The sequence below is a fragment of the Antechinus flavipes genome, chromosome 2 (assembly GCF_016432865.1).
Source record: "Antechinus flavipes isolate AdamAnt ecotype Samford, QLD, Australia chromosome 2, AdamAnt_v2, whole genome shotgun sequence".
NCBI classification, from domain to species: Eukaryota; Metazoa; Chordata; class Mammalia; order Dasyuromorphia; family Dasyuridae; genus Antechinus; species Antechinus flavipes.
In genome coordinates this window covers 524,725,248-524,750,406 of record NC_067399.1, presented here as the reverse complement: position 1 = coordinate 524,750,406, position 25,159 = coordinate 524,725,248, and the positions used below count along the sequence as shown (strand labels likewise).

At 34.3% G+C, this 25,159-nt stretch overlaps 1 protein-coding gene across 2 annotated transcripts in view; it reads left to right on the top strand.

Annotated features, from left to right (window-relative positions):
- Positions 1-24,527, top strand: part of ONECUT1 (one cut homeobox 1) — a 39,852-nt gene extending 15,325 nt beyond the window's left edge. The window contains exon 2 of one of the 2 annotated variants that reach the window (XM_051980678.1): positions 23,372-24,527. In XM_051980678.1, the coding sequence (XP_051836638.1) occupies positions 23,372-23,664 (293 nt within the window). In that variant the 3' untranslated portion in view covers positions 23,665-24,527. The remainder of the gene's footprint in view (positions 1-23,371) is intronic. The other variant, XM_051980679.1, reaches the window with a different exon arrangement.
- Positions 24,528-25,159: the final 632 nt, after the last annotated feature.

The window sequence follows — 25,159 nt, the reverse complement described above, 5'->3', positions numbered from 1 at the left end:
GCACAGTGTCTTTTTTCACCACCCTCTTGATTGGAGCTCTTTTGATCCAACTATCACAATTATAACCTATTACCTAAGTCCACAAGAGTCCCTTCTTTTAATAGATACCTTGTGTCAGAATTGCCAAAGGTCCCTGTAGGTGACTTTGTAGTTGAAAAGAATATGTCTTATTAGCTGGATCTTTTTAAGCTGTTTAAAGTTTTTTCAAGAAACCGCAAAATTCAGCTCTGCTTGTTTTTTCCTTAGCAACCTTAAATTCCTTCCTCTTTTCCTTACAACTTTTAAGTAAACAGAATATGCATTGCTAAAAACAAAAATAAATAAAATGAAAATATAAATAAAAAACAATTTCACTAAGTAATGATAGAAGGATTTACTCATCAATACACCTATTCAAAGATGATAAGCAAGGAAATTGTTTTTATCTTCATTAAGTTACTATATGATAGTCAGAATTTTGAACAATTTAGTTTCCACTTTCTTTCTGTTGCAACAATTGAGTTTGTTTTTTAGCTGCACATCTTAATCAAATATAAAGCTGTGCTGACTCATGGTCTTTGGGGAATCTCATTATCATTTCAAAATGCAATGTGCCCTAAATAGGAATTCAATAAATTCAACAACTGGAAAAACATTTATCAAGCACCTTCTGTATACATTTACTTTGATAGGTCCTGGGGATACAAAAATAAAATTAGACAAATCCTTCTCTCTAGGGAGAGAAAAAGACAAGTGCATAAACTGTTAATGAAAAATAACATAGTAGTTCTAAGGAACATTCCAGATAAAATGTGCTAAGGAATTTGAGGAAGAAGAATTCACTTTGAGCTGAATAATCAGAGGCTTCATGGAGGAGGTGTCATCAAGTTTGTTTTTAAAATAAGGATGGAATTTCATCAGACAGAGGTAGCAGGACAGAGGACATGAAGAGGAAACCATTCTGGCCATGGAAAATAGCATGAGCAAAGTTGTTAGAGAGGCAATATGACGTAGTTCAAAGAGTATTAGACAAAGTTAGAAGGACTTCTGCTTGATATTCTCTTTTAAATTATTTTATCTTTATTGACATCTTTTGTTTTCATATCACATTTTTTCCCAAGTATATCTCTTCTGTACTGTCTCTGATCCATGAGTTATTTATTATAACAAAGAATTTTTGAAGGAAAAAAATTCATCACAACTGAATACATTGACCATTTTGATGATATGCAATACTGCATACTCAGAGTCCCTCACTTCTTTAGTAAAGGGGAAGAAAAGTGTATTTTCTCAACTCTTTTCTGTAGCCAAATTTGATTATTATAATTACATAGTATTTTCATTTTTGTATTCTCTCCATTTACTTTGGTGTGGTATTTGTGTTTATTGTTTTTCTAATTCTGCCTGTTTTACACTATTCAGTTCCTGTAAGTTTTTTTCTTATGCCTTTCTGAATTCTTCATATTCATAATTTCTTATAGTGTATTAATATTATACTATATTCATGTGACACAATTTGTGTACCTTCAAATCCAATGAGTATCTATTTCATCTCTAGTTCTTTGCTACTTCAAATAGTGTAACTATAGATATTCTGATATATGAAATATATATGTCTATTCTTTCTTTCTCTATCTTCCTCAAGTTCTTCATCTGCAAAATGAAAGGGCTGGACCAAATGACTTCTAGAGTCCCTTCCAATTTGAGATCTATGATCCTATAATATAATTGAGAAGCAGCATGTCTAGGAATAAGAAAAGTGATAGAGTTACTGTTCTCTGTCCTCATTAAATCAATTCTGGACAACTGTGTTCAGTTCTGGGTACCACATTTTAAGAAAGACAATGGTAGTGTATATCCAAAGCAGAAAAATCTTGAGATGAAGTCACATGATAAACTTGGGGCATTTAAGCCATAAGAATAGCTAATATTTATAGAATATTTTAAGATTTCAAAGCACTTTACATGTAATAATCTCATTTGATTCTCAGAGCAGCCTTGAGAGCTAAATGTTCATTTTACAATTGAGAAAAATGAGAAAAACAGAGGTTAAATGACTTGCCCAGGTTCACACAACTAGTATGTGAAGCAGTAGTAGTACCCAAGCTTTTCTGATGACAAATCTTGCATTATATTCATTATGTACTTTACTGTCCAAGAAGGGAAAGCTTGGATTAGAGAATCTGATAGTGAGATTTGCTTATTTGAAGAGTAGTCATATACAAAAGTAATTTCACTGTTTGACCCCCGAGGGCAGAACTAGGAGGTATTCAGTTCAAAGAACAACTTTGGAAATAATGCATTCTCCTTCCCTAGTCTTCAAGCAAAGGCTGGATGACCACTTACAAGGTATGTTGTAAAATCAACTCTTATTCAGTCAATACCTTATTTCAGATATGGAAAGGACCAGATAGCCACCAAGAATCCTTCAAATCTGGAAAGTCTCTGGTTTTTTTTTATTGAAAAATGAAAAATCTACATGTATAAATTCCAATAATGCCAACAAAGATTCACCTACTCAATGAAAACACAATAATAGGAAACATACTTATAGTGCTAATTACTTAAGAAAATGAAAAATGAAATATCTTACCTTGAATATTTTCTGCTAGACACAACTCTAATTATAAGTAATCGTATCCAGTACAATTCAGTAGTCAGTTAGAATCTGGATTTGGATTCTACTTTCATCATCACTTTGCTCTCCAATTTTGATGTATGTCCAATTGATGATGATGTATATTTGATGATGATATATATTTGATGCTTAGAAGCTTTAGAACAGAACAAGTTAGTCCAACACAGACATCTGCAAACACAAAATCCACTCACCACAAAGGAAAACATAAAAAGAAGACTCCAACACTAGCAGTCAAAGCTGTATTGCTCCCATCAGCCTTGACTGCTCCTTTTGCCTAAACTAAATGACCTCAGAAACTCACTACCTATGTGATCCTGCACAAGTTGGTTAACTTCTATTAGCCTTGGTTTCCTCAACTATAAAGTAAGGATATAATAGCACCTATCTTGCAGGATTGTTGTAAGCATCAAATGAAATAATTTTTGTAAAGTATATTACCTGGCACCAAGCACTATAAATGCTTATTCCTTTCTCTTTCCCCCAATGATATTTGCTATCATGCCATATTCTACTCAATGATGTACAGTTAGAGCTGTCTGAACAGAGATATATCAGCTCCAAGGATACTATGATGTAGCACATTCCATTTACCTATTTCCAGAGCCCTTGCAAAGTGCTAACAGGTACCATCTGTATCTTCTTCCACCTCCTAATCCTACACTGCCTCATTATCTTTATTAAACTAATTTTAACTGAAACCTTGTCCCTAGCAGTAAATTAGGTTTTCTGGAAAGACTTTATAGGAATTATTCATTAAAAAATTGGAAGATGGAGAGGATATTGCTTCTCAAGAAGGAATTAGAAACATCTTAGACTGCATAATGACATAATGAATAGAAGCTGGGACAAAGAAGAAATTATTATATTATAGATTATTATTAGGTAGCTCAGTTTAACAGGTAACATAATATAATACAGAATATAGAGAGCTGGTCTCTGAACCAAGAAGACTTAGATACAAGCAATTCGTGCTGACTATATGATCTTAGCCAAGTCATCTAATCTTTTAATGTCCAGACAACTCTCTAAGGCTACCAAGTGTAAGAAAAGCTACCAATTTGCATTAATAGGAGATTCCTCATCTGAGAGTTTTCTATATCAGTGAAATTATAGGTTCAATTCCTGTCCCTGGTCCTGCTTAATAAAGGAAAGTGATAATAAGGTCAAAATTGGGAATTTTACCCTGTAATTAATATTTGCATAGCACTTTGCATATATAAAATCTCATTTGACTATTGAAGTAGATAATGTAAATATTTTATAGGTGATTTTATAGGTAAGAAAATGAGAAGTCTCAGGTCACATAGTAAAAGATACTAGGCTCAAACTCAGATTTTTTTCTCCAAATCTAGATTCTTTTTTAATACAGGAGACTAGTTCTTAGTTTTGTTCCAATACACATTCACATTACCATTGCTCATTCCAGTCAATGATCTTGCAAATGCATTCCACTGGTCACAAAGGGTCTAGGATGAAAGAGTGTTGAAGGATTAGCACAAATCCATCTTCACTGCTGCATAAACAGAATGAATGCCCCAATGAGTAGCCTCATTACCATTTACAAAGAACACTGTAAGATGATAAGACAGTATATTAGTTGACAGATACATTCAAGGCATTCTTCAATAGACAATAATATGGTTCTTTGCCACAATCTTAGTTTTGGTTGCCTTATAGTCAGAGACTACTCTAATAAAGATTATGTCTTCTAAGGCTTAGAATTTCACAAGGAAAAGAGTTTTACTTTGGCTTTCTTCTAGAGTTCACTGTGACAATGAGACATAAAAAATGAATGACTTTTTAAATAGTGAGTCAGCTTGCATCTTTGAAATCTGCTCATCAAATAGGGAGAAGGCTTTGTCCCCAGTGTAAACCTGCCAATTATCTTCAACCCTAGTAAGATGGCAAAGAGGAGAGAAGGGAAGATATAGCTCTTCTCACAAAGGAGATTCCAGTGCTCCTGCTTATTGCTCTAGGGATAGGTTTCTCATTCAGGGTACAAGACATCCTGTATTCCAATTGTAAGCAATCTCATTTGCTAAATGTCTTATCCCTGTTATGCCAAACATTTTAAATAATATCTTAGATAAAGATATAGATGGCACTAGCATTAATGGAGATCAAGAAAGACTTCTTGCAGAAAGTTGGATTTTATCTGAGCCTTACAAGGAAGTCAAAAAAGCAAAAAAAATACAAAAAACAAAAGGAAAAATATTTCTGTCCTTAAGGAGCACTCTATGGAGGAAGATAATACATACTCTATAAACATATATATACAAAACAAATATGCACAGAATACACACAAAGTAAAAAGAGAAGAGATAACACCAGCAATTGAAAGGAATCAGAAAAGGAATGCAGTATTTCATGGTTTAGAATATCATCTCCTTGAGGGTAAGGGTTATTTTCACTTCTCTTTTTTCTATTTCCTGTGCATAAGAGTAGAACCTAGTAAGTAAAAGGTTAATGCTCGTTAATTTAAGTGATAAGAGATTAAATTTATTATTCTTGGCCCCAGGGAATGAAAAGAAAAGAACCGATAGAAGTAGGAGAGAGACAGCTTTGGAATTACCAGAAAGACAAACTTCCTAACAACTGGAGCTATCTGAAGGTGGATTGGAGATTATAGGTTTCTCCTTAATGTAAGTTTTAAAGTGGAAATATGTTGTCTACTTGTGATATAGAAGAGATTATTGATAAAGTCCAGATTGGGCTAGACTTCTTGTGGTTACTTCCATCTAACAATGCTGTGATTTTGTGGAAGAGACAAGAAATGATGTTCCAGAACAAAGAACCAAAAGGAAAGGGTAAGGATGTACAAGAATTAGCTGCTTTTGGTTCCTGAAAATCAAATGTAAGGTTTTCATTTTGAGCATTTACACTTTGGAAAGGATGGCAAATGCTATAACTTGGGAGTTTGAGTAATCATTTTGGTGATGATCTAGATTTAAGAAAGTAAGGGAGAAAATGTTAATAATTCAGATTAAACTTAAATGTGTGGTTCTGTGTACATTTTTTATTTAAAGAACTATTTGTTAAATGTTTCCCAGTATATCACTGAGTAACATGCTCCTTCAGTATAAGGAAAAGTGTTCCTGATTCTTTAAAACTGTACTTATTACATTCTAATCCCTTTACAAATATCTATTAACTAGAATATTATTCAAAATGTAAGTTAATATTGCTTTTTAAGGAAAATGACTATTACAAAATAAATAATTATTATGAATATTTAAATGACAATTTTTTGCCAGTTTTTCTTTTTTTGTTTTGTATTTCTTTAATGCCCTTATTGGGGTTTTTCTGTCACAAACATGACCAACAAATAAATTTCCATGTTGGCCACATCCAGAAAAGAAGTCTGAGTCCTTCACCTTTTAAGAAGTGAGTAGCATGTTTCATCTTGAGTTTCTGAAATTTTAATTGGTCATTACATTATTCAAAATTCCTATGACTTTGTAAAGTGTTTTTATAATCAATGCATATATTGTTCTCCTGGTTCTACTCATTTCACTCTTTATTTGTTCATCCAAATTTTCCTAGGTTTTTCTGAAACCATCCCCTTCATAATTTCTTATAGCAAATTTGATCACATTTATATACACATAATTTGTTCAGCAATTCCACAATTGATGGACTCCCTCTTCGTTTCCAGTTTTAACACCATCAAAAAAGTGGTTATAAATATTTTTGTACATCTTTAGAATAACCTGCACTACTTATTTCTTCCTCTTTTTTCTCCCCCATTTCCTCCTTTTTTTGATTAATTTTATTTCTGTAACCAATAGTGTGTGTTTTCCTCTTCTTTAAGTAGTTGCAATGAGAGTGGGATTCAAGTAGCACCCACTCCACAACCCCTTCCTCTTTGTAGAATTCTTCTTGCATATTCTTAATTATGTGTGATTATTTTTTCTATCCTAGCACCCCTTCTGCCTCCTAGTGTAATCCTCTTCTCTTCCCTTTCAATTTTTTTTAAAGATCAAGATATTATATAACTACTCCTAGAGTCTTTATTTTATAATTGTTTTATCTCTTATAATTATTTATGTTTAACTTTTTTACTTCTTTTTACTCATGTTTTTATATTTCAAAATTTCTGTGCAACTCTGGTCTTTTCATCAGGAATGCTTAGAAGTCCTATATTTCACTAAGAATCCATTTTTTCTTCCCTGTAAGATTATACTGGGTAAGTTTTTTCTTGGTTGTAAGCTATATCCTTTGCCTTCTAAAATACTATATTAAAGCTTTCCGATGGCTGCTAAATTCTGACCATGACTCCTCAGTATTTAAATTCTTTTTTCCTAGCTATTTGAAGTATTTTTTCTTTGACCAGGAAACTGGATTTTGGTTATACAATATTTTTGATTTGGTTTCTGTAAGGAGGCTACTAGTGAATTCTTTCTATTTCTACTTTTCCCTTTGTTTCTAAGAGATCCAAGCAGGGTTTTAAAAATAATTTCTTAAAATATGATGTATAAGTTCCCTTTTTGGTTAAAACTTTTAGGTAGTCCAGTGATTCTTAAGTTATCTTTCCTGGATTTTTCCCAAATCTATTTTTTTTTTTTTGCTAAAAGATGTCTTATACTTTCTTCCATTTTTTCAGTCTTTTGACTTTTATTTTAAAAGTTCTTGTGATATTTTAGAGTTATTAACTTTTATTTGCCCCATTCTAATTCTAATTTTTATTTGAACAAGACGTTGTCCCTCTTATGTCAAAATGTCAATTCCCTTATCATTTCTTTCTACCATGGCCCTCATTCCTATTTTTCTCCAGCTCTTCCATTTCATTTATCAAACCTTTTTTATAATTTTCTTTTTTATTCTTTCATCATCTCTTCTAGGAATTCTAATTGAACTTGTGTCCAAGCTATGTTTTTCTCTGAGCTTTTGCTTATAGATATTTTGGAATCATTTTCTTCTTCTGGGTTTGAGTCTTGAGCATCTTTGTGACCATAATAGTTTTTTATGTCAGGATTCTTTTGTTTGCGTCTTCTTCCAGTCAATTTCCTGAGTTCAGACTTGTTATTTAGGGTCAGACTCTGCATACTTCTAGAGAGAATATTCTCTAGTTCTACAACTTCTTTCTTAACATGTTGAACATTATATTATTCCAGGATCTCAAGAACAGCTTAGCCAGGGGACTATAAGCTTACAATGCTCCCCAGTGGTTTGATATATGGTGAATTCTAAGTACTGCCTCCCTGGTCTGAATTGTATGCATTCTTGTCCTAAGTTTGGGTCTGAATCACATGCATGTAGTTTACTGCATTTGGAACATTAGTGTTTTGTTGCTAGACTCAACCATTATCAACTAGCTGGTTGCTTCAAAGTAATAGAACTTCAGATTCCCCTCACTTGGGATCCCTGCCCTGGTTATTTCAAAGTAAACTTCAAACCAAGCTGCATTGGAAATGAACCCATGTTCTACTTCTGGAGTGCAAGTCACACAGCTGCTGCTTGCTTCTGAAATTGTTGTTCAACTAAAACAGATTTTAGGACTTGTGACCATTCCTCACCTTAGAAAGCCACTGCCAACACCAACAACAATAGCAAACATTTATATACTACCTACTATGTATATAATATAGTACCTAATATATATAGTACTTAACTACTAAGCACTGTTAAGTGCTTCACAAATATTATCTCATTTAATCCTCACAACAACTCTAGGAGGTGTATTATTATCCCTACTTTATAGTTGAAGGAACTGATTCAAATAGAAGTTAAATGACTTGCTCAAGATCACAGAACTAGTTAAATATCTGAGGTGGAATTTCAACTCAGATCTTCCTAACTCCAGGTCCAGTGCTCCAGCTACTGTGATACCATATATAGGTATGCTCTTCATTTATCCTTGGATCTATAATCCAGAACTGAATAGTGGGCAAGAGAGCTACCAGCTTGAACTTATTCCTGTACCCTGCACAATACTTGATCTAGGGCCTTTTCTTGCATTATTGCCCAGTGCCTCTTTGCCTTATATTATTCTGTGAAGCAGTTCCATGACATAACCTACCTCCAGTATCCACAGACTTCTCTATCTCCCTATGATGATCTATGCTGGGAAAATTACTCATCCAATTTTTTTCTTGGATTTTCCAACTAGTTTTCAACCTGATACATTTTCCAGATGTGTTTGTTGGAGTTAAGGAATAGAGAGAGCTTACTCTATTTCTTCTTTCTACTCTGGCATCTTATCCACACTCTTGATATGCTTCAAAACAACAAATATTTATTGAAACTAGGGTAAGCTTTTCAATGGCTACTAAATAAAATATAGAACTTTTAATTTATGTTTGCTGGTCTTCTTCTCAGGGTAAGAAAGGGACAGAAAGAGTAATTACCTGCATCCCCAATCTTTGCATGAAAATACTTTAATGATAAAAAATTTTATTGATAGATTTTGGTTTTTTGTCACCTTCATTTCTGAATTTATCTTTCCATGTCTCTTACTCATTGATCCATCTCTTGAAATAAAGAAAAAGAAAAAAATCCAGTTCACCAAAATTAATATATAACATGTCTCACAGTATTCCAAGTCCTCCTCTACAAAGGAGGTCAGTAGATTGCATTTTCTCAAATCTTTTCCAAGGTCAAGTTTTTTGATCAGTATAATTACATTTATCCAATTATCTGGCTGAATTTTAGACTTACACCATGATAGTCATTTTGTGTATTGTTTTTTCTGAAAATTGCTTTCCTGTTGGAAAATGCTCCCTTCATAAACTTCAACCAATTAATAATGAATTTGCTTTTGAAATACTTTTCACATAATAAACTCCATCTAGGAATTAGAAGAGTAAATACTAGAGAAGTTCTTTAATTTAGGATTTCTTCCTGTACTATCAAATATTTGTTCCAAGGTTCCATAGTTTTATAGTCCCAGGTTAGAATCTCAGAAATTTAAAAATCCTAAAAATTTGGAATACAAAGTGTGATGACTGCATATTTAAAATCAGTCTTAGTCAGGAATTTAGATTAAGGGGAAAATCTTCAATCTTTATTCTCAGTAGAGGTGAGGGGGGATTGTGTTAGCAATATGGGCAAGAAGAATTGTGATAGCAATGTGGGCAGCTGCGACAGGAAGCCCAGCCAGCAGAGGGAGATCAGAGCTGAAGGGCTGTCGCAATGGCAATGCGAGCAGCTGTGTCAAGACTCCAGCCAGCAGGCTCTCCTTCCGCTTCCCTTTTCAGTCCCTTGCTTCCACCCACCAAAAACATCATTTCCTATACAACACATCAGGACTTGCACAAAGAGTGGGCGGGGCCATTCTTTCTCCAAGCATATATATTAATAGAGTATGGTCCAATTACTATTTAGCTTCACGTGCTTGGGACCTCAGTGCATCAACTCAAGCCTCAGCCCATTACAACAAAAATCTTCTAAGATCTCCAATGTTTCTTGCCATATCTAAGATCCTTCAGGTATATCACTAACATTTGTATTTTAACAAAACAAAACTACCAAATAAAGGAAATAAATTCTCTGACACTCTAAACCAATCAGGCAGATAACAGGAACCTGGATGAAAAAAACATTTTTCATCCAAGCACATTGGTGTCTTGAGTCAGAAATGAACCAACATCCATAAAAAATTCATTTCATACAGTTAAAAAGGACTAATTGGTGGGGAGGGGAAGAGTAAAGGTGAAATAAAAAGACTAATTCATTAGCATCCCATATTCATCTGAATATGACTTTAGTCACTATCTCAATGTTTTGCCATCATATACACCCTACCACCAATATAGAAAGACATATATTTTTATGTGATTACTCAATGAATCTTTTAAGGGACCAATTTGCACATAATTAGTTAAGATTAACTCTTTTGGTTTTGCTGGGTTGGTGTCAGAGCTGTGATTTTAATAGCATAGGTAGTTTCCAGTAAAGTGAGTCCTTCTACCAATGATGATCACCACCTGTACTACAATTCGTTGTCTTTAGAGTTTTGCTCTAGGCATTAAGATTTGCTCAGGATTGTGTGGTCAATATGTATTGGAAGGGCAAATTGGACACAAGTCTTCCTGAATCCAAAGTACACGGTCAGTGTCTAGCTCTATATCAACTATGTCGTGTCGCCATCCAATTAATCTAATATGATCTTTAAATGCTTTTTAATCTACTATTTTTCAACCTGGTAGACCTATTGAATGAAAACAAAAGATTTAGGATTTGAAGAAGAATGGAGTACAAGAGAAAGGTTTTCAAGTTGAGTGAATTTTAAAAAGAAAATTTAAGTTTCATTCTATTTGAAGTGAATAACTTTTTTCTTGCTTTCTACACTTCATTTTCTCTTTTTTTACCTTTCTGCTTCTCCTGTTTGTGAATGTTGGTTTTTGAAAGGAGAGAGAGAGGAAAAGGAATATTGGAAGAAAATAATCTTTCATTTCAGTTTTATCATATCTGAACCCTAGCTCAAGATGTATAGCAACAGGGGCAGCTAGATGGTGCAGTGGATAGAGCACCAGTCCTTAAGTTAGGAGGACTTAAGTTCAAATATGGCCTTAGACACTTAACACTTTAACACTTGGGCAAGTCACTTAACCCCAACTGCCTCAGCAATATATATATATATATATGCATATATATACATGGATATATATATATAATATATATATATATATATATATATCAACAAAAATAGATACAACACAGAGCACAGCACACATATGTGTATAGAGCACACATATATATCACCTAATTCTCACTATTTTTGTTCTACATGGATCTTAGTTATTTTCTGGCTCGGTTCTCTAATATAGCAAGAGGATCCAGTAATAGGTGAGATTCCAAAAAAAGTTTCCAAGTCATTTCAACAGACCCCAAATGTTTCTGGGATGACTGTGCCCTCCATTACCTTTATTTATTGAGTTTTTTTAACGACAAAGGAATCACAAAATAGCAGCTCCCGTCCAGCTTCCCGCTCCTGGAAAAAAGGGAGACCACAGCCTTTTGTCTACAGCAGCAGTAACATTCTTACTTCTTACAGATAAGAGGGAGCTAGGTTAGGAATCGGGCACTTTTTTATTTATAGGACATTTTGCTAGGCACCTTGTTTTGATAGTTGGAAGAGGCATAATCATCACTAGAGTTTTATTCATCTATATCCATTAGGTTTTTGTATGCTTACACTTGCTGCAGATGAGTGGTGTCCAACTCCAGAATGATAATAGAGCTTCAGGGCTGAGCTTGCTCTTTGGCACCTCCAGAGCTATAATTAGGGCTAAACAATCAGGCCTTTACAGCCCCCCTCCTCACCACCCTTCTAAACCAGTGTCAAATATAGAGGATGGTGAATTTATAGCTCTTAAAAGTCCTTGAGAAGCATAGAAATAACAAAGTTTAGCACCTACTTGGAAAGAATGACAGTTTTAAAAAGGAAAATAATAGCTGGAGTGAGCTCCTTAGACCCTTTCCCTGCTCACTTTGTCATCATCTACTTTCTCAAACTGGCCTCAAGACAAAAAGCACCAAACTTTCCATGTAACAGGTTTGTGTAGCAACCCCACTTTTACACTTTTAGTGTAAAAAAAAAAAAAAAGATACTTTTAGTATCTTGCCAAAAGCTGGGTTTATAGTACTTATCCCCAGTGCAAAAATTCCTGGCTATAGCTCTGGGCCTCCGCTATGGGTTGGTGTTTTGTAGGTCTTCAGTGACAGGTAATGACAAGGGAAGATAGTAAAATGTAAAGAACAAGAATTAATGTTAAAAATAAATTAAGTTCCTGAGATCATAATTATAAGCAAACCTTAACGCCAATCTCATTTTGTAAATGAGAAAACTAAGTTACATAGGTATTATTAATTTGTCCAAGAACAGAATATTAAGTTATAAAACTAGGATTCAAGCCAATTACTCTAAGATCACATCCATCTCTCTTTTCATTGTACCACATTGTATGATTTGAATATCAATGATATAATCAGCCATAATTTCTCCCATCCTTTTTCTCATCCCACACCTCCCACATTGCTATTTGTCATTTTTTAAACCTTCATCTATTGTTATCTTAAAAAAAAAAAAGTTTCCTCTGTATAAAATACTGGAGAGGAAGGGAAATGAGAAAGGAAACAACTTGAGGATGATTTGTCTCAAGGTCCCCCCCCCCCCCTGCCACCATAGTGCTCTGCCCTGTCTGGTTCAGAGAAGAAAAGAGGGGATTTTTAGCTACACAGCTGAGATCATTGAACAGTGTCCTAAACAAAAGTAAATCTCTCCTTCAGGTAAAAGATTCCAAAAACAAAGTTCTGTCAACAACTTTGTCTTCTTTCATCTAGTAACAATTAAACTATCACACATTGTGTCCTCTCTCTAAAACTCATATCAAAGCCCTTCATCCCTTGAATTTTAATTACTCTAAGTGTGTCCTATGGTGTCATCCCTAAGTAATTCATTATTACAGTTTCTACCATATTCTACATGTGAGTATTTGATGAAATTGGCCATAAACCTGACTCTTAGCGCATCAATATATTTAACAAATAGACCCATGGCATAAGCTAATCACCATTTACTATTTGCAAAGATAAAGATATCAATCATACCAGTTCTTCCTAATGTCCCTCCTATACATTTCTTCATCCTGACAAATATTGTATGGACTCACTCTCAGATGGGTCCCATTCCTTGATCATCTTATAAAAAAGCACAAGAGGTAGACTAAGAATAAGAGGATTTTTTTAAAGCCATGTTGGGAAAAATAAAAGAATCAAAGAAGGAATAAGATGAGATGGTGTTATCTAATGATAGAGAAAAGACAGAGTTGGCCAACAATTCTTTGGCTTCTTTTTTATCTGCTCAGAAGAGTTTTTTGTGTAGAACAAAAATAGCTAATAGGGAATTGGTATTCCAAGTATATAAGGATTTCATTTCAAACACTTTGCTGCCTTTCTGAGTTCAGATTATCTGACCCAGCTGAACTAAATCATAGAGCACTGAAAAAGGTCACAACTATGCCGTGGTTAACAACTAAGCCTCTGTCAATGATCTTTGAAAAACTGTGAAGATTAATAAAGATACCCCAAGATTGGAGAAAAGCAAATGTTACAATTTTTAAACGAAAGGAGTCTAAAAACAATAGGTCAATGAGATTAATTCTGATTCCTGACAAAATTTTTAAGCTTTCTAGATATTATGTAAATGTCTTTAAAATAAATAAATAAATTATCATAGAGTCAATATGACTTCATTGAAAATAGATCATGCCAGACTAATCTTGTTCTCTTTTTTTGATAGTATCATCAAATCAGGAAACTAGATGGTTAACAGATACCTGGATTCAACAAAGCATATAAGGAATCCTCTCTTGCTCTTTGTGAAGAAAGTATGGAGAGATACATACTAAATATTAGTAAAATAAAGTGGATTCCAGAATAGTCAACTAGTCCCAAAGAGTAGAGTTACAAGGTCTATAGCTGGAAGAAGCCATTTCCTCTAATCCCTTCATTTTATAGCTAATTAAATTCACATTCAAAGAAGCAAAGCAGTCATTATTTGCAATATTGTATTAAATTCCTAGCAACGTATTTCAGGAAGGATAGTGATAAGTTACTGAGTATCCAAAGGAAATTATAGAGAAGGTAAAAGGCCTTGATATACAATGCTCAGCCAATATTTAATACCCAAAGGAGAGGCTTAAGGGGCACATAACACTTATTTTCAAGTATTTTAAAAGGAATTAGATTTGTTCTCCTTGCCCAAAGAGGTCAAAACTATGAATAATAGGAAAAGTTTCAGAGTCAGAGTTAAATAATCTTTAGGGGAAAATTTTCTAACAAATACAGACATCCAAAACTGGGATGAACTAAATCAAAAAATAGTGGCTCACCTTTCCTTAAGGTTTAAAATTATTTAATCAGCAAGGAGCAGAGAGAATTTCCCTTCCCAAGTATAAATTCAAGGAAGTGGCCCTTAAAGTCCTACTCAACTCTGAAATTTTATGATTTTTTTTTGAAGTAGCTTAATCTTTGACCTTAAATTACTCATTTGTCAAACCGGGCTAATAAGAGAGCTACCATATTTACCTTTATGTCTTTTAATCTTTAATCATTTCCCACACTTTCTTCATTTTGAGAAGAAATATTTTCTTTGTGTAAGTAAAATACAGTGTTGAGATTGTCACAACTTCACTGGTTCATTACTCCAGACTCTCCCACTAGTTCTCATAGGGTCCTTAATAAATTGCCTTGTCCCCCCTGTGAGGGGCAATCCCCACTTCCCCATTTCCACAGCACACGATTATTTTTTCCTTTGAAACAGAAATTATAGCTCCAAGCACAGGCCCTTCAGAGGGGTTATAAATATAAACTAACAAAACTTAGTTTATCTTTGCCAAGATTACACAATAAAACTGTCACTGTCCAGTTTGGGGGGAAGAAGAAAGTGAATCAGAAAACCTTCAGTTCTACCAGGTTTTTCTTTGTCCCTTACTTTTTATCTCTGTCTCCCATCCATATCTGAGATGGAGGTTCAATGCTGTCATTGCCAAATCTCCCTGGCACTGAACTATGCTAACTGCCTCTAAGCAAAGTCATCAGAGGACAAGAGCATTTGTTGAGGTTTGCATTTCCATTACTGGTGGAGTGAGCTCAGGCTTACTGGAGCCTATTAAAGTTCTCTTTCTCTGGACCAAGACTACTCTTACATGTAGGTAAAATATATGACAAGCCAAATGGTAAGATTTGGTACCCCAAAAAAACCTTCTACCACAATATAGAACTTAACCCAGCATCATTATTCCATAAAGCTATTGTTAAAAGTAGAACTATTAATATCTTAACATAATGTAGTTAATTCAATTTTTAGTAGTAGTGGCAATAGTTATAATTATCAATTTTAAAGTTTGCAAACTTTTTACTTATATTATCTCCTTTAAATTTTGTTGTTTAATTGTTTTCATTTATGTCCAACTCTTTGTGACCTTATTTGGGTTTGTTTTGGCAGAGATACTAGAGTGATTTGCCATTTCCTTCTCCAGATCATTTTATAGATGAGGAAATTGAATTAAACAGGATTCAGTGGTTTGCTTAGGATCATACACCTAAAATTTCATCTCATTACATAGTAAGTTAGCTTTTGCGTACTAGGAAAAATATTAATTACCTTTGGTGTCAGAAGAGTTGGGTTTAAATATGACCTCTGATGCTTATTGCCTATGCTACCTTAAGCAGGTCATTTCTATAAAGTTTCTTTATCTGAAAATTGGGAGAATTGGGATATATATTCTCTCTGAGATCCCTTCCAATTCTAAATCTATGAAATAATATGATTCTATGATCTCACTTATTTTGTGCCAAAACTATTAGGGAGAAATATTAGTGGAGTGAAACAAAAAGGAAAGTATGTTCTTAGGATATGCAGACAACTCCCATAGCCCTTTCATGGTGGCAACTGAAAGTTTATCAGCACCAGAAAGTCAGGAACTTTCTATTTTTGGGTTGCCCTAGATCTGTCACATGCCAGTATATGAGAGAAAGAAGAAGGTAAAGTGGAAGAAATTAGGAGGGAGAGGGACAAAATCTGCAAAGCTACTCAAAGATGATATTTAAATTTCTGGTTTATTGGCTTAAGAATCATTGATCTGGAGTCTGATCCTAAATCTAATTTAAACATTTGCCTCTAAGTGCCCAAGAATCTACTGGCCAATTCCCTCTCCATCTCCCCATCCTCTTTTAGAATGTAACAGGTTTGCTTTCCTCAGGAAATTCTCAGTATTCTGTGTTTTTTCTCCCTATTAAAATTTGTAGGTGCTTTTGTTCTACCACCACTACCTTTTTTTATTCAGCTATTTTATAGGTAACAGTTCATTTAAGTAGAGCCACTAGGTGGTGCAATGGATAGAGTGCCAGATTTGGAGTCAGAAAGTTCAAAATTCAACCTCAGACATTTTTTAGCTGTATAATCCTGTGCAAGTCATTTAACCTCAACTGCCTCATGATAGCTAGATGGATAGATAGATAGATGAACAGATGATGGATAGATGGATAGATAGAAAGAGAGAGAAAGAAAGGAAGGAAGAAAAAAAGGAAAGAAAGAAAGAGAAAAAGAGAGAGAGAGAAAGAAAGAAAAAAGAGAGAGAAAAAGAAAGAAAGAAAGAAAGAAAGAAAGAAAGAAAGAAAGAAAGAAAGAAAGAAAGAAAGAAAGAAAGAAAGAAAGAAAGAAAGAAAGGAAGGAAGAAAGAAAGAAAGAAGGAAGAAAGAAAGGGAAAAAGAAAGGTTACATACTTTATAGGATCATATAAGAAAAGTGATTTGTAAACTTTAAAATATTATACAATTGTGAGCAAGTACCAGAATTTCTTCTTAAAATGTCTGCTTCCCATTCCCAGTTCTATCATGTTAGATGGTAGCTCTAGAGCCGTGATCCTAAGACCTTATGACTCTACGATCTGGTCCTTTCCATTAGAGTTCCTGATCATGTTGGATCTCACTCAGTCATCAGAGGGTAGGTAAGGTTTCTTGGATAAATCAATCAATCAGTTCTTCCTTAGTATCCCAGGGAAGCCATCAATCCTAAAGATTAGCTACTCTAATTCCTTAAGTCCCTCTGCCAATACCCCTGCCTTTTCTCTCTTTCAAGCTTTTAGTTTTGCTACTGTCAGAAGCCATTAGCATGTATGGCAAAAAAAAACCTATTCCCAAATTTATATTGTGAATTTGTAACATCTCTAAGATCTATGATTTTTCTTTAATAATAGTTATAAAACAAATGCTTTTGCTATATTATTAATTGCAGTGAGTAAGAATGAATTATTGATCTGTCTATATATGAATTGATTGGGAAAAAGATGAAAAGAGAAGAGGAAGGAAAAGATCACAAAGAGAGAGCAATGAAAAACAAAAGGAATCATTTAAAAGAAATTTGTAAGAGGAGCCTCTCACTTTTCTTTTTTTTTTACTTGATTTCTTTTTTTTAATTATGAATTTAACAAACACTAATGTATTAATTTGCCTCAAACTCTAACACTGAGTCTACAGAGAAGAGATGCCATCTAAGGCTCTAAGAATAACATTCTGTCTACACTTCTACCACACTAACTCATGAGCCTCCATTGGTATGCTTCTATTAACAGGTCAGTAGATTCAATGAATAAAAGTTTGGTGGCACAGTAGAGTGGTGGCCCTGGATCCATGAGGACTTAAGTTCAAATCCAGCCTCAGACATTTATTAGCTATTCAACCCTGGGCAAGTCACTTAACCCTCATTTGCCTCAATTTCCTCAAATATAAAATGAGCTGGAGAAGGAAATAGCAAACTACTCCAGTACCTTTGCCAAGAAAATCCTAAATGGGGTCACAAATAGTTGGATATGACTGAAATAATTGAATGTCTAAGGAAAGCATAACTAATATAAAACACTGACAACTAAACAACCAAAGATTCAACTAGTTTTCAACAAAAGTATTTAAGTGTTTGGCATAACAAGAACAGTAATTATAAAACATTCCTTCCATAAACCTGGCACACCCTCTCCCACATTCCTTCTATAAACCTGGAGTGCACTCTCCCACTAATACACACAGCCTACTAAAGAAGAATAGGCTCAATCTCATAGTACAATTGTCATGAGTCAGGCAAAGCAATTTCTAACTCTAGGAGTCACACTTGTTAAGTTGATTCCTTCTCTGTATGTGACTGACTCACTGTGTATGTCTGCTAGAATATTTTCCTGTATTCCCTGATGGATGTAGTGACTCCTACAAAAGCTCTTTTTCAAAACATGTCATTTGAGGGAAGAGGGGAGAGGAGGCAGAAATTCAGTCCATATTCCACTATTAACAAGGGCCTCTCCTCCACAGGCATTTACTGCCTTGCAGTCTTCCCTACTGCTGAAGTTTGTCCAAGGCTTAAAGTCTCCAGGGGCATGATTAATTTGTTTGCTCAGCCCATCCCATTCCCTTCTTGACTCAATCAGCTAGGTATTATTTGAACCTCATAAAGGAATCACACTATAATACACCTTTTTAGCAAATTAAAACCTCATCATATGTTTTAAAATAATATAACTTGTATCAACTGAACAGTAGTGGAGAGGAGGTGACAAAGAATCCCACTCCTTTATACAAACTTTCCATATACTAGGAATAACAGAAAAGGGATTGTATATGAATCCATGAATATTCATTACATACAGCTTGTTTTCTTTAAACTTTAAACTTTTCTTTAAACTTAACATGAAAGCACCAACACCTCCCTTGCTTATCCATGTCCCTTTCTGAACTTCCTTTTGATCTTTTGTGTGTGTGTGTGTGTGTGTGTTTTTGTTTTATTTATACCATAGCAAAGCTATTCAAAGAAACGAGGCTGCGCTAAAATATCTGAATTCCAATGAATTTTTAGTCTATTTGCTGTGCCACTTGAATTTCTGTTTTTAGGAAAAGTAAATGAGAATCTGAAAGATTAATGAAGATTGATGAATTGCAAGACTACCCACATACTTGATATTCTATAATTCTCATGAACTCACCACTGCCTCATGTATACTCAATTTGGGAATGAGAATATGGGAGGAGAGGAAAAAAAATGCAAGTAGACATGGTGTATTATGTTTGTATCATTACATTTCTCTCTTGATTTTCTTGTCTTCACAAGTTCCCCAAGACAAAAATTGAGGTGAATTGTGTCTCTTTTTGTAAAATTGAAGAAACTGAGTTGTCACTGGCACAGAAGTGATTAACCAAAAGTATAATTCAAGAGATCCCAAGTGTAAAATCTGCTATCTCCACAGTATCTTTATGTGCTGTCCCCATTTTCACAAAATGTTCAATATAATAAAGAGCATTAAAGCAAATTTTAGCTCCAGATATTTTGAAGTTGTTTTAAAAGCTTCAATATAGGATAATTAATATCCATTCTGACAATTAAATCTATTAAGGCAAATATGCATAAAATGGGATAAAGAAGCACTTGAAACATTCTATCCTATGTCTTTAATAGAAGATTGGAAGTAAATATATTGTTCCTGAAAGTAAGTGGTCCAAAGTCCAGAAGTATGGTATTATCCATAGCCAGATGCTCATAGAAGCTTTTTTTTTTCCATAACTCTTGGGTTATTACAACAATGGAGAATGAGATAGTGACATTTTAGCATGCATATCTAGAGCTGAGAAAAATGCTATACTGTTGAATTGGAATTAACTGAGATGGAATTAACAGTCTCAGTGCTATAACCCAGAAACCTGTTATAACCAGACAGATTTGCATTAGATTTCAATCAGAAAGCCTTTTAAAGGGATAGACAGGGAAGAAAACTGAAATAGAGAAAAACAAAAAGGTATCATACTCTCAACTACAAAATTGTCCCAAACTGAAAGACACATAATCCCAGGTTTGCAGCCTTTTTGTTTGATCTTCCTTCAAATAAAAACAAATTTATAGCAATGAGGGGAGGCTACAAGAAATAAAATCTCAAGGAATTATGAAATACATTGAAACAGATTACTTGATATATTGGTAAATTCCCCCAGGCCTTAAAAGATAAGATGGCTCTGTTATGCCAATGACAGCATCAGATTTACCTCTCTAGGGGCTAAATTGGATTGTACCAAACCACATAGCTTGAAGTAACATAACTTACAATAAGTTTAGAAAAGAAGTAAGGGAAGGGAAGGGAAGGAAGAGAGGGGAAAAGAGATGCAGGAAAGGAAGAAAAGAAGGAGAGGAGAAAGGAAGAAAGGAAAGGAGGGAAACAGGGAAGTGAGGAAGGGAGAAAGAAAGGGAGAAAGAAAAAAGGGAAGAAAAAGGGAGGGAAGGAAAGAGAAAGGAAAGAAGAAAGGAGGAAGGGAAAAAGAAAAGTTATATGAAAAGTGATAACTTGCTAAATTATAAAAAGAATAATGGAATATTAGTCCTGGAAGGGGCCTAATAGATTATTTAATTCAATTATCTCATTTCACAAATATATAAACAGAGGTCCAGAGAGGTGAAGTTATTTGCCTAATGATATAACTATTTCATGTCAGAGTCAGTTTTAGAACTAAGGTCCTGACACAGAAGTTGGATTTTCATATTTAGAAAGCAAATGAGAGGGCAAGAGAACCTAGAATTGTAGTATCTATGATGTAGGGAATTCCTGGTTAGAAAACTCCTTTAAAAAAAAGCAGAAAGGCTGGAAGAAGGAGAATATCAACTCATAGTATTTAAAAAACAAACTTGAGACACTCTAAGACAAGCCAGTCCTCCCTGGCATTTGAGTGCCAGCTGCAGAAGTAATCATTTCCCCTGTGCCACTTTCAGAATTCAGTGGAATGAGAGGAAAAGGGAACTTTCTCTCCCTCCTCCTGTCAGCAATAGTGTTTTGCAGAATAGCAACTTACCCATCAAAATTCCCCATGCTAGGGGAAAATACAAAAGAAGATATGGAGTGCAATTCCCTCTGAATAAATTAATTGGTTTCTCCAACCCTCTTTGATCAGGGAACCCACTATCAACTTGTCTGAGTATAAGGTATTACCTCATATTATCTTAAATTATCAGTGGTTCCCATTCATTTATTTTTGACAAGCACTATTGGACACCTATTATGTGCTAGATATTAAAGGAAAGAGAAAAACAGATAAAAAATATTTCCTATACTTAAGAAGTTTATAGTCTAGCAGAACAGGTAAGAAATACATGCAAATAAATATAATACTGAACATGTGATAAGACTTATGAATGGTACAAAGTGATGTTGGATTTTAAAGGGAGAAGAGATCACTTCATAGTAAAGAAATGGAAGGTGGTGGAGATCATTTAAGACTTCATTAAAGAGACGTTTAAGGATAGACAAAGATGTATAAGAAATAGTGTGAACAAAGTTTCAGAATGTATTTCCTTGGTAAACATGAATAATCCAGTTTGGATGAAGTATAGGAGTACAAGAAGAGAAGCAATAAAAAATAAAGTTAGAAACATCAGTTGCAGACATATTATGGAGGGCTTCGAATGCCATTACAAGGAATTAATTTTTCTTTCATTGATTAATTTAAATCTCAGTTCTTAGCTTTTGCCGTTCTGATTTCTCTGCCTCTAACTACCTTTAGAACATAGTATAAGCTGAAAGAGAATTTAACACTATCAATTGCTGGCTTTTCCCATCAAAACCATCCATCCTTCTGTCCCTTCTAGATGGAAAATGAATATTTATGATTTTTCTTAGCCATGTCTTTTGGACGATATAAGGGTTATATACTTTTCCAACTATCAATTATGTATTTACTTAGCTAATCTAAATATCAGTTGATTTAATTTGTTTATTATTTATACTATTTGTTTATTAATTGTTTTCTACTTTAGAAAATCTACTTATAATAACTCTTATTAGCTAGTTTTTCTCATCCTTCCCCTACCCTCCAGTTATATTTGTCTCCTCTGTATCACATTTCATTACCCTCTAATCTCCTAACATAGATCAAAATTTCCTTCTGCTTCTTTCATTCATTTTCCTCCCTTGTTTTCACAGAAGAATACTTATCCTGTTGTTTTGTTTTGTTGTTCTTTTTTAAGGAATAATTCCTTCTCATTGATAACCTGGAAGTGGTAAAAACAAACATGCAATATTCCAAATGAGGTCTCAGCAAACTTTGCTTTCTGACCTTGTCACCTTGATCACTGGTCTCGATCTACATCCTTTATGGCTGAAAAATTCTCTATCCTTTGTCCCTGTTACTCATTCCTTATATTCTCAACTTCCTTGAACAACTTGTCTCTCCTGTTTCATATCTTCTCATCACTTTGGAACCTTAACAATCACATTGATCTTTCTTTTGTCTTACTGCCTTCTTCTCCAGCTAAGTCCTTCTCTTTCCTCCTCCTTCTCTTTTTTTATTCTATTTCTCCTATGTTCCTTTTGCTCAACTTCTTCCACCATAACTACCATTACCCCTTGTAAGTGCATTGCCCAGAAACAGTTAAACAAGAATGTGTCTGAGAGTACATGTCACTTTGCACTATTGTAATATACTGATTGCTAACAAAAAAGGAGGATGAACACTTTTAATTTTGATAACGTGTTACTAACATTGCTGGTTGTAGTTAGACTGCATTTAATAGCCTTTATATTGCCATAGATTGTGTATGTTGTTCTCTGTTGAGTGTGCTTTCTTCACTCTATATGACTTTTTAAGTTTTTCCTTGTTTTAAGTGTTACACTTCAATGAGTTCTTTGGATCCACGATTCTTTAAGGTATAGTCATATTTATTCCATTACTGTAATATTCTATGGTCTGTTCAGTCATTTCCCCGATCATTGGATATTAAGTTCTAGGTTTTGTTATTACAAATAGTGCTACTATAAATATATTTATACCTTATCTTCTTTTCTTCTATCTTTTATACCTTATCTTCTTTTCTTGCTATCATTAATCATCTTAGGGTATAAACCTATTACTGCAAACCCTGATAAACCCTGGACAGTTTGAGAACAGCATAGGGCTGTGAAAGAAAAGGGAGAGATTGATAATATGCTAATCACTTTAAGAAACTGTCTTCCTGGTCCTGTGTTAGTTAATTCCATTGTTAGATTTATTCAATTGAAACTCAACACAGTGTTTTCTTTTAAACTATGAAATAACAAAAACATTAGAAAGAAAATTGTAATTTGCCATAAGGCAAAGAAAGTAGAGATAAGAAAAAAAATTATTTCAAAGCAAAAATATAAAATTATTTCATTAGATGCATCTAGTTAGACAATTTCATTAGCCCAGCTTTATGGTCTCCATATTTTTCTAGGTAACATTCTAACATGACTATGTGTTTTATTGCAGCATGCAAAAGGAAAGAGCAAGAACATGGGAAGGATAGAGGGAACACACCCAAAAAGCCTAGGTTGGTCTTCACAGATGTCCAGCGTCGAACTCTACATGCAATATTCAAAGAAAATAAGCGTCCGTCCAAAGAATTGCAAATCACCATTTCCCAGCAGCTCGGGTTGGAGCTGAGCACCGTCAGCAACTTTTTCATGAATGCAAGGAGGAGGAGTCTGGATAAGTGGCAAGACGAGGGCAGCACCAATTCAAGCAATTCATCTTCTTCATCAAGCACTTGTACCAAAGCATGAAGAAATAACCACAAACTAAAACCTCGGTGGAAAAGCTTTAAACAAAAATTTAAGAAAAATTAAAAAAAAAAAAAAGACCAGGACTTCAAGATAGCAGGTTTATACTTAGAATTATTTGAAAAAAAAAGTTATTTATAGTCCAAAGAAACCAAAGACTGAACTCACCTGCATCCTGACTTTGTTCTGAGACACACACTTCAGCAGGGTGACGACTTGGCAGAGGAAGTCATGAGCAAGAGAACTGCTGGGTCTTACGCCGTCCATCCATGATCATTCTTGCTGTGCTTGGCTCTTTCGTGGTTTGAAGCATAGTGATTTTTAGCCATTGAATGGACATCTTTTCAGATCTGACTCCTTCATCTCTTCTAGCACACCGTGAAGGTGTATAGTGTCTCAGTACTGTGCGTGCACACACCCCCACACACACACCCACCACCAATGGTTAGGGATATAGGCAGGGTTGGTCTTCAGGAAAGGTTGTGCCGTGGAGCACAGCCAACATGGTGTGGAGTTGTCCGAGTTCATTTGAACAGAAGTGGGATTTCGCTCTTCTATTGTTTGAACCTGCCAGGCCTATAACCTAAATGCAGATTCAAACCCAGCAATGAAAATTTGAATGACTCCTAAACTAGTGCATTCTCTTTGTTTGTTAAGGAATGTTCAGATATTTTTTAAAAAATGAAACAAGATTCCATCCATTAAAAAAAAAATTCACCTAGGTACCAAAGAACACATTTAATATTATAGTGCAGGTATTTTATTGCAATGATTTTAATATTCCAAAGCTATTTTTACACAAAAATACTATGTAAAGTTATACGTATGAACTGACCTAACTGTATAATACAGTACACATATAATCATGACTGTTATTTAGGATTCTTGAAGCATTTGAAACATTAGTTTTCTTAACTGGCAAGAAAGAATGTAGCTTCAGGGAAGCAACTAATATCCCATCACAAAGGTTGATGCCATGTGTGTATCCTTCATTCAGTTGACACATGCCCATTCAAGTTCTATAGTCATCACTTGAATGGAACCCTAGACACTGAGTTAAGAAAAATATAATTTTGTTCCTTCCAAATTATTTCCATAGAGGTCACTCTGAATCTACTTTTAACACCATGAAATTGTAAAAGTGGCATCAGTAAAATTCTTTTTTTAGTAGGTACCCACTTCATCAAATTAGAGATTGCAAATTCTGGGAATTTGACCTAATATTTTGAATCATTAGATGCCAAAATACCTTTAAAAATTAACAACCAAAAAAGACTAAAGAAATTGAGTAAAAAAAAATGGAGGCACTCAAGAAAGATCTATCATGGAAAACATCGACTAAAAATAACCTACCCAGTATTGTTAACTCTTTAGATAAGTGAATCAAAGTGATTACATAGTCAGCTTAATCCTTGATGAAAATTGGGTGTCAAGAAACAATGATTAAATCTTGAATTGGGAGCATTGTTGATAGTACATAGAAAAAGGCCAAAAAGAA